We start from the raw sequence: 16,115 nt of genomic DNA, 5'->3' as shown, positions 1-16,115 counted from the left end.
TTCAATCAGAGGATCGACGGTTCGATTCCCGGCTCCGCGAGTCCATGTAGATGTGTCCTTGGACATGTCACTTAACCCCAAATTGCCCCTGTAGCTGTATCTAAGGTGTGTAAATGTGTGTGAATGTTAGTTTGTCCTGATGGGCAGGTGGAACCTTGCATGGTAGCTCCTCCCATCAGTGTATGAATGGGTGAATGATGTCATGTAGTGTTACAGAGCGTTAAGTTGTACAGTCTATTTACTATTAACTTGGTAATGCTGAGTGAAAGATCTTAAGATAAGTAAGATAAGTTTGTTATGTAAAATAACTTACGTTTGAGTTGCTCTGATCGCCCGGTGTGTCTCATACAAACTCGAAAGGGTGTCTGACCCTGAAGTGGCGGTATTATACATGTTGGGAGTGATATTGAGTTTGTTATGGATCAAATTAACTACAATTTGATTCACATTCCATTGGACTCCAAGCAGCTTGGGAATAGAGCAACAATAGACGCCATTGGCTGATGTCTTTTGCTCCAGTCGCGTAGTGTGAAACCAATTGAAGTCGATGTGAGTGATTGGGCAAAAAATGGAATTGCATTCACACTGATCAATATTTTTTTCCAAAGGCATCCGATTAACCTCAGCTAGTTTTTCTGTCGAAAACTATCAATTTTAGCTGTCATCAAGATATTGTACGATATCAATACGTTTTATTAACAATCTCCGTCACCCTAATGATTCCGCTGACAGCTGGGCACTGAGCTGCTTTCGCTAATGTTGTAGCGTCACAATCTGACCGGAAGGGCTGCAGTCACAGCACCAAATCCTGAAGGTCATGATTTTTTTTCTTTTTCTCTGTGATTAATATAAAACTGTCATATGAAAGCAAACTGGTATTCAGCACTGCTGGTCAGACAATGACAGTCAATGTACTGTACATACTCTATGGTAAAGGGGTGGAGCCTGGCACACATCTACTACTTTTTTATTTTGGGCTGAATTATTTAAAATCTATTTGATTTATCAATTAATCTTGTTTTTATAGAAACAGCTCACACATCTGGGCTGCAAATGAATACTTGAAGTGTGATTCTTGTCTTGTGGCGGAAGTGAAATCAGTCGCAGCTGAGCCCATGAACGGGGTTAAATGTAACAGGCAGTGTTAATAGTAACACTAGAAATATCAGTTTTAATGCAATTAGTTCAATACAACAATGTATATATACTACAGGTGGATACTGGTTGTGAATCTATATTCAAACATCTATCCATCCATCCGTCCCTCATCTCACCATCCATCCATCTATCATGGACAGATCAATGACATAGATGGATGGCTAGAACGTGTGGATATTATCTATCTATACATCTTTTTCCTCCCATGATAGCTGGATGTCTATCTGTCTCTCCAGCTATATGACGGATGAATGGATAGATCAGTGGAGCGTGGCAGCCTTTGTATTTCTTTAAATTCCTTTGGTCCTTGAAAGATATTTATGTGGCGAAATGTGGATCTGCTCACACAAGCTCTCCTCAAAACAGTCAAGAGCGAGGCGTGTGGAGCTTGGCTCTGTGTGCCGTCCACACTACACAGATATGAAGTCTGAACTGGCCTTCTGGAGTTCTCCATGTGTGGCCAGAAAAACATATTTCTACATGTCCAACCAGAGGAAGGAAATGTACAATCGAAGTACTTTAATTATTAAAGAAACCATCTCTGGCTGAGCTAAAAAAAAAGATAAATATGCTACATTTAGCAAAAGTGACTTACAATCATGTACCATTTATACACCGTAGACACAGCCAGAGGGAGCAGTTCAGGGTCAAGTGTCTTGCTCAAGGACACTTCGACTAGGGCGGGGATTCAACTGCCAACCCCCTTGATTAATAGACAAACCTGCTGTCCTAACTCCCAGGACAACAGAAATAAATTTATTTTGGAAAAATAACATAATGATTTCTTAGCTGCAGCTGAGTACATTTTCTGCTGACAGATAGTACACATCATTAATACATTGATTGTGTAATTTATATTTCATATATATTTAAATTGAGAGTCATTTTGTGACATTTGTTAAATGTTTTTTAATCCAACCTGTTTTTGAAATACTTCACTAGTTCGTGATACTGCATAGCAGAGCGTCGAGACATGTTTGTGGTCCTTTTAAAACAATTTCACTGTTGATAATATTAAAAATTGGCCTAAGAAACACAAGAGTACAACAACAAGACCAAACAAGACGAGACAATCAGAACCACACCGATTTTCCTTTTTAATCAAAAATGATTAAATCTGCTTTTATGTTCTGCCTTCAACTTAATTTCGACTGAGACAATCTCTCCGACGTTGTTATATCTTATACCTGAATCTGATGCTGAAATATACGAAAGCAGTATGTAATTCATTATCTGGTCTCTTCCTTCGCTTCGAAAGGTTACGATTCTAATTCAAGCGGAACTGCAGCAAAACATTCCTTGAACAGGAAACAGGAAATGAGGATGCCCCAGAGGTGGAAGTATTTGCCCCTCCCCCATTCTCCACACCTACTTTCCCTTTTCCTCTGAGGCTTACCCTCCACCGGTATACTGACGTCGGACTTTTAAGTTGAGCGTCGGTGACCCCTCCTGTCTAGACGGTCATCGGGGACGTCCCGTGAACCCCAGCTGCATTCTCCGACATCCTATTTAAAAAATTTCAAAAAGTGTCTGCTTCAAGGGCATCTGCAGGTGGGCAATCTACAGAGTGGTGTTCCGCCCCAGTCAGAGTCACCCTGCGACGCTCACACACACACACACACACACACACAGGCGCTCACCCCTGGTCACTTAGGAAGCAGTCTTCCATGAAGAAGCATCTCTTCCAGGACCAAAAGGTTGTGCCGATCTGTCTTCCTGCCATGAGAAGCATCCATCACAGCAGCCCACAGGTTACAGGCTGCCATCTGTGAGGGGCGGGGGCGAGGGGCTCTATTGTTTACCTCCCACCCGACTGTCAATCAAGAGTCCACGGCGAGATCGCTCAAGTGGGATCATGCACCGATTAATGCACAGGTTTAGTTATGGTTACACGGCGTCTTCCACATGCCTTGGGCAGGCTGGTGTTATCCCATTCATGTTGTTGTTGTTGTTAACAGAAACCGAAAGCAACAACGCGTCTCTCATCCCGTACATCCGTGGCTCTCGTTTCCGCGCCCGTTGGTTTCTATTGGAGTTTTTTTTTTAACTGCAAATTTCATTCTGATAAGACTTCGCCGAATTCTCAGACGGAGTTCACGCCCGATGCAAATTAGACAAAAGAAAGATATTTGCACTTTTTTGTGTGCAAAATTGGCCCCTTTCTATTTAAATGAGCCTGATTGCAAAAACATCCCAGTTTCAGAAGGATCCTTGCTGATGGTCACAATCAGATGAAATGATTAACGTCTCCACAGAGTTGGTGGAAACAGAAGCACATTTATTCGGGGTGTCCATTCAAAACTCATTTATTGACGGATGCAGTGACAATTGGGTCATGGAATATAAAATAACTAATATGAATAAAGCTCCCGTACATGTCATTTTGTGGAACTACATGAGAAGAAACCTAGATTTAATGACACTGCTGTGCCTCGTGTGAGACACACTGATTTGATATGCTCCAAAAATATAGAAAAGTAAATAAATAAATACATTTTCCTCATTAATGTTGTATTATTTCACCGACCTACATAGCTGTGCTTTGTGGTGCAGAGGTGTGTCCCTAACCCCCACAACTATGGGGTCAGATCAGTCTCAATATTAATGAAAGCACTCAAAAGGGAATCACAAATGTCATTTTGTGATTCATTTAAAAAAATGTCTCTCCACAATTTTTTTTCCAAAGCACACAAAAATGTTCCTCTTTGAAATAATATTCAATTAAATCCACAAAATTTAATGAATGTGCTTTCGTGACGGCGTCATTACGTTATGTAATGTAAAAAATGTAATTCAAAATGCCTTTGCACTCAATCTGCTTATAAAATTACCATGCTTTCTGTCAAAAAGAACAACTAATTAGTTAGTTCATAGTTCATATAACGTATGGTGTGGATAGTAATATTTTTATCATGTTTTCTTTAAAAATCCTTTTGACCACTATCTGTTTATTGATACCATTTGAAGAAGAAAAAAACAATAGTCCACACATATTTTTCATTTATGATATACTGTCAATACCTGTATGAATTAATATGGATAAGCTTTAAACTTAGGTGAAACATATTCCAAACTAAATACATATGAAGCATTTAAAGATGACATCATAATCAGCAAACATACCAATGTGGGCTCTGGGGGTCCGTTTCCATCCCAGAGGTCAAAAGGTTAAACAACGTGATGAAGGATGAGACACATCTGTATTATTTTTGCAGCCCGAATCCCAATCGTGTATTTGTTGTGTCGAGGCTTTATTGTCCCGTGACACCTTCGTCTCTCTGGTGTCTCACAGACGGGTACTCATCTCATTTAAATGTCTTCTTTATTTAAACAGAAACAAATCCCTCTTTGTCTTACACTACGCAGGCTTTGCTGTCTGTGTGAACGCATATCAATACATATGTATAAATATGAATACATCCTCACAGGTTTAGATTGTGGCACACACACACACACACACACATTCAGTGATTGTGCCTATTATTTACCGTGTGCCGTTCTCTCTTCAAGGGGAGTGGGCTGCATTTTCATTGAGATGATCCAAGGAGTGGCTGCCTTTCCAGGGATGAAGGACATCCAAGACCAGCTGGAGAGGATATTCCTGGTGAGTGTGTGTACTGTATGTGTGTGTGAGTGCAGTGTGGGTTCCTATAGGCTCTCCTATCCTTCAGTCCAACAGTAGCAGCATGATAAGGGGTTTTAATATGGATATAAGTTGAATACCTGAGGTTCAGTGTTGATACCTCATTTTGAGAAATACCAATGCTTTTGGTCAGATTAAAAAAAATCCAATTTGCCCACAAACACATAGGTGAACTTTGCCAATAACACATGTATGTATATATAAAGAAGCGTGTTCTTAACATGAACACAGCAGTCACAGATAAGTGCTGTGTGGTGGATCTGATTGATGTGCCTGATTGTCTGCGTCTGTTTAAAGAAAGAACTCTGATGTGAGAGTGGACTGTGACGCTGCCTGGGAGAAAACTATCCTGATATGATATTGCTGCCATGTTGCTCACCGCTTTAGGCGACTGTAGCTCAGTGGAAGAGCGGTCCATCGATCAGAGGGTCGGTGGTTCGATGGTGTGAATGATGACATGTCGGGTAAAATATATACAAATATATATATATATATATATATATGTGTGTATATATATCTATATATCTATATGTATTTATATATACATATATGTATATACATACATATATGTATATACATTGTTATATATCTATATGTCTGTGTATATATACATACATACAGTATATACAGGACTGTCTCAGAAAATTAGAATATTGTGATAAAGTTCTTTATTTTCTGTCATGCAATTAAAAAAACAAAAATGTCATGCATTCTGGATTCATTACAAATCAACTGAAATATTGCAAGCCTTTTATTCTTTTAATATTGCTGATTATGTCTTACAGCTTAAGAAAACTCTAAAATCCTATCTCATAAAATTTTAATATTTCCTCAGACCAAGTAAAAAAAAAGATTTATAACAGCTGAGTGTTTGTCAAGGCTCAGGAAACCCTTGCAGGTGTTTCGAGTTAATTAGACAATTCAAGTGATTTGTTTAATACCCTACTAGTATACTTTTTCATGATATTCTAATATTTAGAGATAGGATATTTGAGTTTTCTTAAGCTGTAAGCCATAATCAGCAATAAATCCGAATAAAAGGCTTGCAATATTTCAGTTGATTTGTAATGAATCCAGAATGCATGACATTTTTGTTTTTTTAATTGCATTACAGAAAATAAAGAACTTCATCACAATATTCTAATTTTCTGAGACAGTCCTGTATATGTATATTTACATATACATACACATATATACATATGTTTGTGTGGATATACATAAATATGTATATATATATATATTTATATGTGTGTATATATAAACATATATGTATATATATCGATGTATATATAGATATACATATGCATATATACATGTATATATATGTACAAGTGTGTGTATACATATACACATATATATGTATATATACACACATATATGTATATATATATACACATACTGTAAATATACACAAATAAATATATATATATATATATACACACATATATATATATATATATACATCGCGGATTTTGTGTTTCACTTTGAGAAATATGACGGGACACAATTCATCTGTCACACAAGTAGGAGGAAACAGTCTGGAACAATGCTGACATCACAGCGGATCTGAATCAAGAGTGTTTTGAACATTCAGTCGACATGACTTTAATAATGTCTTATTATTCTTCGGCACAACCCTTTTGAAAACCGCAGCTCCTCCTCTGTGACTCCCACATAAGCTGACATGCCAGACATTGTAGTGAAAGCGTCTCCTTTCCAGACGACGACATGACAAAGCGTGTCCCATAATGCAATCGCCGAGCGCCGCCTGCTGACACCGCTGTCAGCTGATCACAGTGGAGGAGGAGGCGTAGGCTAAGGATCTGGTTGAGAGGGAGTCCCAGCATCCCTCACCAGAGCTGAGCAGCACTCTTCTTTCTGTTTGCATTCATGTTGTGTGAGTTTGATGAGGAGACTTGACACGCCGAAGCCAAGAGAAACATCTGCTCCCCTCCACCCACTGTGGAGGGCTACATGCTAAGCAGCTTAGCTCATGTGTTCATGGGTGTATGAAACGAAAACATCTTTTTTCGAGAGATGGACAAATATCCGCTGCAGCGTCGCGACGTGGTATACACATGAAACTTCCGCCAGTCGATGGCTGACATGAAGCATTGTTTGGTACTGTGTGTACGCCTTCTCAAAATTAAAATAAGCAAATGTTGCATTATCTCATTGTAACTTTTTACGATGCATTTTGGAAAAATCTACAGACACAAATAGATAAATAGACAATAAATGTTTTCTTTCCACTAGTCTCAAGCGAAATAGCCCAACATTTTTGTTTATATATATATAAATATATATATCTATATATATAGATATATATATATATACAGTATATAAAGCAAAATAGACCAACATTTTTGTATAAATATGTATAATTCAATTCAATTCAATTCAGTTTATTTGTATAGCCCAATTTCACAAATTACAAATTTGTCTCGGAATGCTTTACAATCTGTACACATAGACATCCCTGTCCCAAAACCTCACATCGGATCAGGAAAAACTCCCAAACAACCCTTCAGGGGGGAAAAAAGGGAAGAAACCTTCAGGAGAGCAACAGAGGAGGATCCCTCTATTAAAGCATAATAGACCAACATATATATATACATAGCAAAATAGCCCATTTTTTAGAGATACATAATATATATATATATATATATATATATATATAAAGCAAAATAGCCCAACAATATATATATATTATATATATACTATATACATACATAGAAAAATAGCCCAACATTTTTATATATAAGCAAAATAGCCCATTTGTTTGAGATATATATAATATATATATATATATATATATTTGTATGTAGTGTCTTTAAATGAGATGAAAGTAAGGGCTTGCAGCATAAATGCTTGCAGAAAAAATGAGTTGAGTCAACGTGGACCGCAGAACGTGGTTTGGCTTCTCGACAGTTGAACAAATAGCACAGTGGCCATTAAGTTGTTACATACCGCATACATGTGCATGTGCATTGAATTGTAGGATGGCGTGTATATATTTTAAAGTGAAGGGGTAGGTCTCACGAGTCCTTGAATCGCCCGATCTGCCAACCCCCCCTCCGTATCATTTCATCCCCAATCTCTTAATTGAAGCAGAGCCCTGGAGCAGGGCAGACATAATGGATTCATATTCATAGGCTGGCAGGTTCTGAATAATTAATGTAGAAAATTACAGAGATGAGAGTATGAAAAGGGTCTGGAGTCAAGTATGGAGACAAAGGATGTTCACTTCTGTTTGGCCTCTGGGCTGAAGGCTAAAGATACGCATCTGAGAGATGGGATGAATTTTGGATGAAGGGATGAGCCGAGGTGGAGGAAGCCCTGCAGGCAGTAGCTGTCTCACCGAAAGGTAGAGGAAGGAAAAAAAATGCTTCTTATCGATTGATTGTCTTTCGTGCCAGAGGGGGAAAGGCTGCGCTTCCTGCACACATCTGGAAGAGGCTGCAGCCGCTCTCAGACACAAAGACTCGCCGTGATTGGACGAGAGACGTCCCGACAGCGGGATGGGCCGCTAGCCAGACTGATGATGGGGGGGCGCAGCTGCACACTGCTCCCCCACGGAGGCTCTTCCGTTTTCGTTCCCAAATCTTTCTGGCACTCTCAAGGAGGACCACTGAGGAATTGAATGTACGCAGATAAGGTCTGGACACACGTGGCTGTCTGGCTGTCTGGCAGTACATGATTGATTCCACACAAAGACTCTTTAAAGCTTTGAACCATATTTGTTCCCTTCCAAAATCAGTTCTGTGTAACATTTAGGACCCCCAAAGCACGATGTGTCACTTTTTTGCCAAACAATTTATTCTGTAAGAATTCAACTGCATTAATGTTGCAGATCAATGCTCACTGCTTTACCCCGTGAAACACATTCATACCTGAAACCTGAGGCATTGTATTCATATCGGTACACCCGTCCATGCGTCCCGTCAGTAAATACATAGGTATGCAAGTCTGTTGATGTTTGACTTAATCCGTTATGACAGAGATTATGTGGTTTTTTTCTGTGCTTTGAGGAATAAATTCCTTCAGCTGAGTTTCCATTAAGGACTAAGATATTTTCAAAGTAAAATTAAGGGCTTTCTCCCAACAATAAAAGCTACAACAACTGGGAACATAACATTGGCTAGATACAGTCCATAATTAATAGTTTCATGGTACAAACATCCATATTTCACAGCCACATTTTGCAAATATTCAGGCACCTTTTGGACTTTTGGTTTTGAGTTATTATTTTGGGCTGAGAGGTTTCCTAAAGGGAGTCTGGTGCTTGGAAGCACTTCCACTTTTGTCCACAGGGGCTGCCAAATAATGACACAAAATTACATTATTTCTTAGTACATAGTAGCTATACATTGTATAATTTACTTTTCTTTCTGTTTTTACCTTCTTCTTAATCCATAATTACTGAGATTGTGTTTGTTTTCTGCTATGAGGAATATGAGGCTTGGTCATAATTTCGGGAGCTGTCCCTGTCTCTGCTGTCTTCCACATAAAGTGGTTAGACATCAGAAGTTATATCAACCTAACTTCCATTAAAACAACATAACCTGAACTTTCGTTCATATTCCAGGTTCTTATATCTACCTTTTTTTATGACACAACTAAAAATTATATTCCATCCCCTATGGAATAATAATGGGCCAAACTGAGCCTTTTGCTATTTCTCATCCAAATCCCATTCTGTTTTATTATTAGTTTGTACTCAAGTTGTCAGCTAGAAGTAAATGAGACGGATGAATATGGAAATGTGGAGGTGTGCAGTTTGGCAAAGGCAAAAGTGTGATCACAGTAACAGCTCACCTGTCAGAGGGAGCCTGACGTTGACATTTCCATCCATCCGGGCTGTCAGAATGGGTCAGAATTTGGATGCACAGCCTCAGAGACTCGTGTGAAGGGCGCCGCCGATGAAATATGTGGAATCAGAAGCCTCCTAAAGGCCACGTTGTTTGAAGAGAGGAAGAAGAAAGGTCAGCCTCCATCACTTGTTTGAGAGGCAACGTGCCAGGAGTTGAGTCGGCACATTGAACGCAACAACGTCCCTCGGAGCTGGAACGTCATGGCGGTGGCCTGGAGCTTTTTTTTCTTTTCTCATGTCAGCCGAACCTCCAGCGGGGTGGGCCGTTTGCATTCTGGTGAGAAGCAGGGGGCTCTTGAAATGTGCTGCTGCCCATTGCAGGGTTCTTAGGCGGAGTGTGATCGTATATTCAAGGACCATTTATTGTCATTCTGCTTCACTGGGCGGGAGGAGTCAGTTCGCTCCTCGTTCTTCTGTTAATTGTTATTTGTCCTTGTGTATTGTTATTCGTACAATAGTTGCTTCGATATATCGAGGGCGTCGATATGTATTTGCTTCAAGGTGGATGTGTGAGTATTTGTGCACGGGAGGTCCCTTCGGAGTGAAGATGTAAAGACGACTCCTTCCAAGGTAACGGAAATACAAAGAGTTCTTATTTCCAGGCGGTCGTACAAGAAGGGAAAGAAAAAACAAAGGAACCAGAATAATTTGTTGTTGCCCATTTTTGACATACAGCAACAAGGCTACAGAATAAGCACATAGTAGCTTTTCCGTCCCTCTGCTCTGTGGTTTTCACGTTCCAATTTCCCTTCGATATCACCCCTGTGCACGACTGGGTGAGCGAGGCGTTAATATCCTGCCTTTATTTATGGCTCGCTGGTGTCGGCAGTAATGACGCGGGCCCGGTTCTTTCTATAGATCGTCTTTAACACGGCTTTGTGTCTCTATACCTCACGAGCGCTCAGAGAATGTCGGTGCGAATTAAAGCCGTGGCGGATGAAGCCGGGCCGAGGCCAGCTGGTTAACTAGCTGTCACCACACAGATTACCTCCACTGGAAGGACTTTATGAATATGGACAGGTCTATCTACTGGAAATAAAGGTGTGTGTTCATGTGTGTGTGTGTGTGTGTTCAAAAGACAACAAGCTGCCTCCTTCTATTAGTGTGACTGAAATATCGGTTTGTGGTGAAATATGAACACGGACCATCTGACAGCCATGGATAATATGACGGTTTATGTTTGTGGACACAAGACTTGGCATTTACACCAACACATTGGGAGACGACTCCACGTGACCATAATAATCTGATTATTGTCATGAATCAGATTACGCCAATTAGGATTCTCGACGTGAATTTGACATGACGGTTTCATTAGTATTCATGTCGCCACGTCAGATTTATGGCGGCAGATGCTGCCGCTCTGCTCTCATACACTGTGCATAGCTACATTCATTCACTGTATTTTGTTCATCCCACAACATATATGTAATAATAATGTCATAACCGGGAGCCGGGACAGGTGACGTAGTATGAAGAGCGACACATTGTACGTAGGAAGGTTAGGGGTGGTTGGTACTTTCACCCAGGAGAACATTGTTCATGTTATTTGTAAAATGTCTTAATTCATACCATATAAGGCCATGTCCGTAGTTATTTTAAGACGTTGACATCTTTGTCACATAAAGGCCTTCGCACAGCAGTTTTTTTCCCTGTGTGATTGATTTGTTCATCAATATATTTTCGGTATATTAATCTTTTTTTTTTGTCACAAAGAATGTCAACATTACGGGTACGAGGTGTCTTTTAGGTTAGCATAGACGTGGACGTGGACTCTGCAGTCTGGACTTAGACTGAAAACTGTATTTCTCCTTTTCAACCTTGGCTAATCGCATCCAGGTTCCCTACTTCCATTCTTACCTTTCACAATAAAAGCCCTGGACATAAACAATGTGTCACTGTTTACCAAAGAGAACTGAAATTCACTTGGAGCATTTCGCTAAGAGGGAACTTAAGACCATATCTTAAATGATCTCAGGCTTAACAACAATTTACCCTGCTGGGTCAATAGGATCCTGCTATTAAAAATAAATAACAACAATAAGTGTATGTGTGTTCATTATCATGAAGGAACATTCAATTCAGTTTATTTTATATAGCCCGATATTATAAATTACAAATGTGCCACAAAGGGCTTTACAATCTGTAGAGATACAACATCCCTGACCTTTGACCTCACATCAGATCAGGCAAAACTCTCAAGAAATAGAAAAAAAACTTTCACGGGGAAAAAGTGAAGAACCCTTCAGGAGAGCACCAGAGGAGGATCCCTCTCCAGGATGGACAGAAGCAATAGATGTCATGTGACCAGAATGAACAGAGTTACATTCAATTCAATTCAGTTTATTTTGTATAGCCCAATATCACAAATTACAAATTTGCCACTAAGGGCTTTACAATCTGTAGAGATACGACATCCCTGACCTTCGACCTCCCATCGGATCAGGAAAAACTCCCAAGAAATAGACAAAAACTTTTTACAGGGAAGAAAAGTAAAGACACCTTCAGGAGAGCAACAGAGGAGGATCCCTCTCCAGGATGGACAGAACAATAGATGTCATGTGACCAGAAGGAAACATTACAGAGTTACAACACATTCAATGAATATGACTGTATTAATAGTTGGTAGTAGGCATGGACCACGATCCAGACCGCCATGATCCATCAGGCAGATGGAGGTAGAGAGGAGGAGTGGGCGGGGCATCAGCAGGGCCATGAAATCAGACCCAGCCAGGTCCAATGGACCCTATGAGACGTGAAGTCACAAGGACTCCGGAGAGGAAGCAGAGTTAGTAATGTGTAATGGGAGATGAAAATCCATCCACAAGGAGAGAGAGAAGAGGAGAGAGGTGCTCAGTGTATCCTAAACGTTCCCCAGCAGCCTATAAGGGGCTGAGCATTGCCACTTTCATTTCACTGCACACCCTGTGTGTGTATGTGACAAATAAACATCTTGGACCAGGGGAACCTGATTCAGCCCAAACGATAAGCACAAAGAGGAAAGTCTTAAGTCTACTCCTACATGAGGTGACTGTGTCTGCCCACATGACACCCAGTGCAACAGTGAGGCTCATTGATGAGAATAGGATGCCACGAGGAGCCTTCGTGAGAGAACCTCCTCACAGTAGAACCGGGAGAACGTGGCGCTACAGAACGGGTCGGCCGTGGTAGAAACAAGGTTAATTTAGAGTGTGTCTCTGCGGTGAAGAGTAAGCCAGTGCACACGCGAGCTGATCTTCCCTCAGGAGAGAGCGAGAGCTGCCGGGGAGATAAATAATACAGTTTGACCAACAGCCGCTGTGCGAGTGACACGAGCGTCCATCAGCTGAACCCAGACAGGAGAGTCGGGGGCTTACCGGACACATTCCACCCGGAGCAGTGGGAAACAGCTGATCCACTTGGTTCTGGTTCTGATCCGTTTGACCCCCGCCTGGATGTGACCCCGATCTGATGGCTGTTGGAGAGCAGCTAGAGGTGGGACGGGGATTGCCAGAGCAGAGTAGGAGCCGGGGTCCAGAGGCCAGGGCTGGGACAAAGACAGAGAGGAGAGGTCGGAATGTGGATGAGGCAGGGGTCAGGGGTCAACGCTGGTGTTTATGTTTGGATTAGGAGACCGATGCCTGATGACACGAACACAAGGTACACACCTGCACCTCCCAGGAGATGCTGAGAAGTCTGATGGAGGGAATGAAGGAGAGACATGGGAACAGGGTTAACAATTATAATAATTAAAAGATATCGGCATGAAACTTCCCCACCTGGTTATTTACATGAAAACAAGTTACAGTTAAGATTTTTCTGAAATATGTTGGATGAATGTGCAAGTGATGCATTTTCTAATGGTAACATTTGGTGAAATTAATGCAGAAAACATAAAATATTCACCTAACTATGTTTTTTTAAATATTTTCTTTCCTGTAGTCTGAAAAGAAGTGAATTATTGACCCAAATTGATGGATGAATAACTATGTTTTGGCCTTTGGTGTCTCACCAGTTCATTATTACCAGAATTAAAACCTCTAAGCTACACTTTTATGACAAATACAAACACAATGGTGGCAGAAGCATGCGTCTCCATTCTGATAGTCAAACGCACCGACCTGCGGAGCACTCGGCTAAATGTAACAGCAGGAGAAAAACATCTGTGATTACATAAGAGAACGGGCACTCGGTAGAGCGTATACCTTCGCATATCACAAGATTGGGCATTGAATTATAAACATGTTGGCATTAGTTGCATGCCAATTGGATAATAATTGACCGCGCTATGGTAAAAAGAAGATGTTGACCTTTTCATGACCTTGACCTTTGACCCGATCGATCCCAAAATCTAATCAAATGGTCCCTGGATAATACCCAATCATCCCACCAAATGTCATGCGTTTCAAGAAGATGTTGACCTTTTCATGACCTTGACCTTTGACCCGATCGATCCCAAAATCTAATCAAATGGTCCCCGGATAATAACCAATCATCCCATCAAATTTCATGCGATTCGATTTAATACTTTTTGACTTATGCGAATAACACGCACGCATGCATACAAATACACGGCGATCAAAACATTACCTTCCGCATTTTCAATGCGAAGGAAACTAGAACATTTCGGAAAGAAATGTCGACAGTGAGGCGGCTACTGCTGTAAGACGTCGCAATATATGTACACCAATTTGACCAGTACTGAGATGTATCATTGAGGTACATATCAGTAATTTGTTTCAATGAATAACATCAACCCCGTACGTGTTTTGAGTTGTTGAAAACAGCCGCTATAATCCTGCAGAAAATACTTTTCCCTTTTCCCTTCAACGTAATTGAGAGTGCAGTGCAGTCGTAAGGGAGCGTAGTTCTATAGGAGACGGGGCCTCTAATGGCAGCACTCTGCTTTGCCCCCGTGCCGGTACTCCTGTCTGGAGGCAAACCATCATCGAATCAATTCAATTCTGTTCATTTTATGTAGCCCGATATCAACAGAGTGCATCAGCAGGGCCGTAACAGGAGGCCGGCCCAGCAGGCCGGAGGCATCAGATACATGCAGGTCCGATGGACCCTATGAGACGTGAAGTCACAAAGACTCCGGGGAGGAAGCAGAGTTAGTGATGTGATGGAGAGATGTAAATCCATCCATAAGGAGAGAGAGAAGAGGAGAGAGGTGCTCAGTGTATCCTGAAACGTCCCCCAGGAGCCTATCAGCCTATAGCAGCATCGCTAGGGGCTGGACCAGGTGAACCTGATTCCGCCCTCGCTATAAGCGCTATGAAAGATGAAAGTCATCTACTGGAGCTAATTCACTGACTATGGAGAAGTACCTCATACGCCCCCACCTGAATACTGAATATTCCGTATCACATAGTGATGGAAACTCTCCATGTGAGCCGCCGTGATCACTGTGATGAGTCCGTCTGAGCGGCTGTCAGGACGTGCACAACGCAGACCTCGCTAATCTCTTCATTCTCCCTCTGGCAACACACATATAATTGAAGGAGTGTGTGTGTGTGTGGGGGGGGGGGGGGGTGGGTTTCCCGTGTGAAGGTCAGGCATTCTATTTGTTTGTGTCTGGCTGGCCGGGTGGTCTTTGACATCGTTGGTTTGGAGGGGGGGGCAGAATATGTATGTCTGGCAGAATGTGCACGTAGAGCTCGGTGGGGGGGGGGGGGTCACGACCTGCGACCTCACAGGAATTCCTCTCAAGGGCAGGACCTTCTCCCTCTGATCCGTGGTCCTGTCTGCACACGCTCCATGCTTCATGCTTTCTCATATGTCCACTACCCCCGTGTGTGACCAGGAAGTTCTCAGCCCCAAGCAACGGTTTAGTTTTCCATGTAATGTATGGAGGGAAGCAGAAAAAGTATAATCATCAGTATCATTTCTTCATGTGTGAGCAAGAAAGTCTGCGTATGACGGGCGGGTCCAACCAAAACGCCACTTCCTAGAAAGTAGCCTCGAGAAGCTTCTCCAGTTACATAGAGAGCATAACTATCTGACCTTATTGGAACCGTAAACACAATATTATTTCTCTAAAACCTAATCAGCGTGTGGTTTTGTTGCGTAGGAAAGATATTTAATTTGATAGCACACTATGCGCATGAGTATGGAGGACTCAAAATGACTTAAGTATAAATAAATAAATTAATGAATGCATGAATAAATACAAGAATAAATAAATAAATGCTTAAATAAATGTAGAAATAAATAAATAAATACAAGAATAAATGTATAAATACAGAAATAAATACAGAAATTAATAAATATAAGTTATAACTCAACAGGACATCATTAAATAAATGTATTTCTACATTTCTGTATTTCTTCATTTATTTATATCTCTATTTATGTGTCCACACGTATTTCTTCATTTATTTATGTGTGACATTTACGTGTCCGTATATTCAAATGAGCTGGGCGGTCCGAACCTCATTGTTGAACAGGATTGGTCAAGTC

General features: G+C 41.0%; 1 protein-coding gene across 2 annotated transcripts in view; it reads left to right on the top strand.

The window, feature by feature from the left end:
• cdk14 (cyclin dependent kinase 14) overlaps positions 1 to 16,115 on the top strand; it is a 201,210-nt gene that overhangs the window by 97,490 nt on the left and 87,605 nt on the right. For both annotated transcript variants that reach the window (XM_056433736.1, XM_056433737.1), the window contains one exon: positions 4,669 to 4,762. In XM_056433736.1, coding sequence (XP_056289711.1) covers positions 4,669 to 4,762 — 94 coding nt within the window. The remainder of the gene's footprint in view (positions 1 to 4,668; positions 4,763 to 16,115) is intronic.

This window comes from Pseudoliparis swirei, chromosome 16, assembly GCF_029220125.1.
Source record: "Pseudoliparis swirei isolate HS2019 ecotype Mariana Trench chromosome 16, NWPU_hadal_v1, whole genome shotgun sequence".
In the NCBI taxonomy this organism is placed as follows: Eukaryota; Metazoa; Chordata; class Actinopteri; order Perciformes; family Liparidae; genus Pseudoliparis; species Pseudoliparis swirei.
This window is presented reverse-complemented; position numbering and strand designations above follow the sequence as displayed.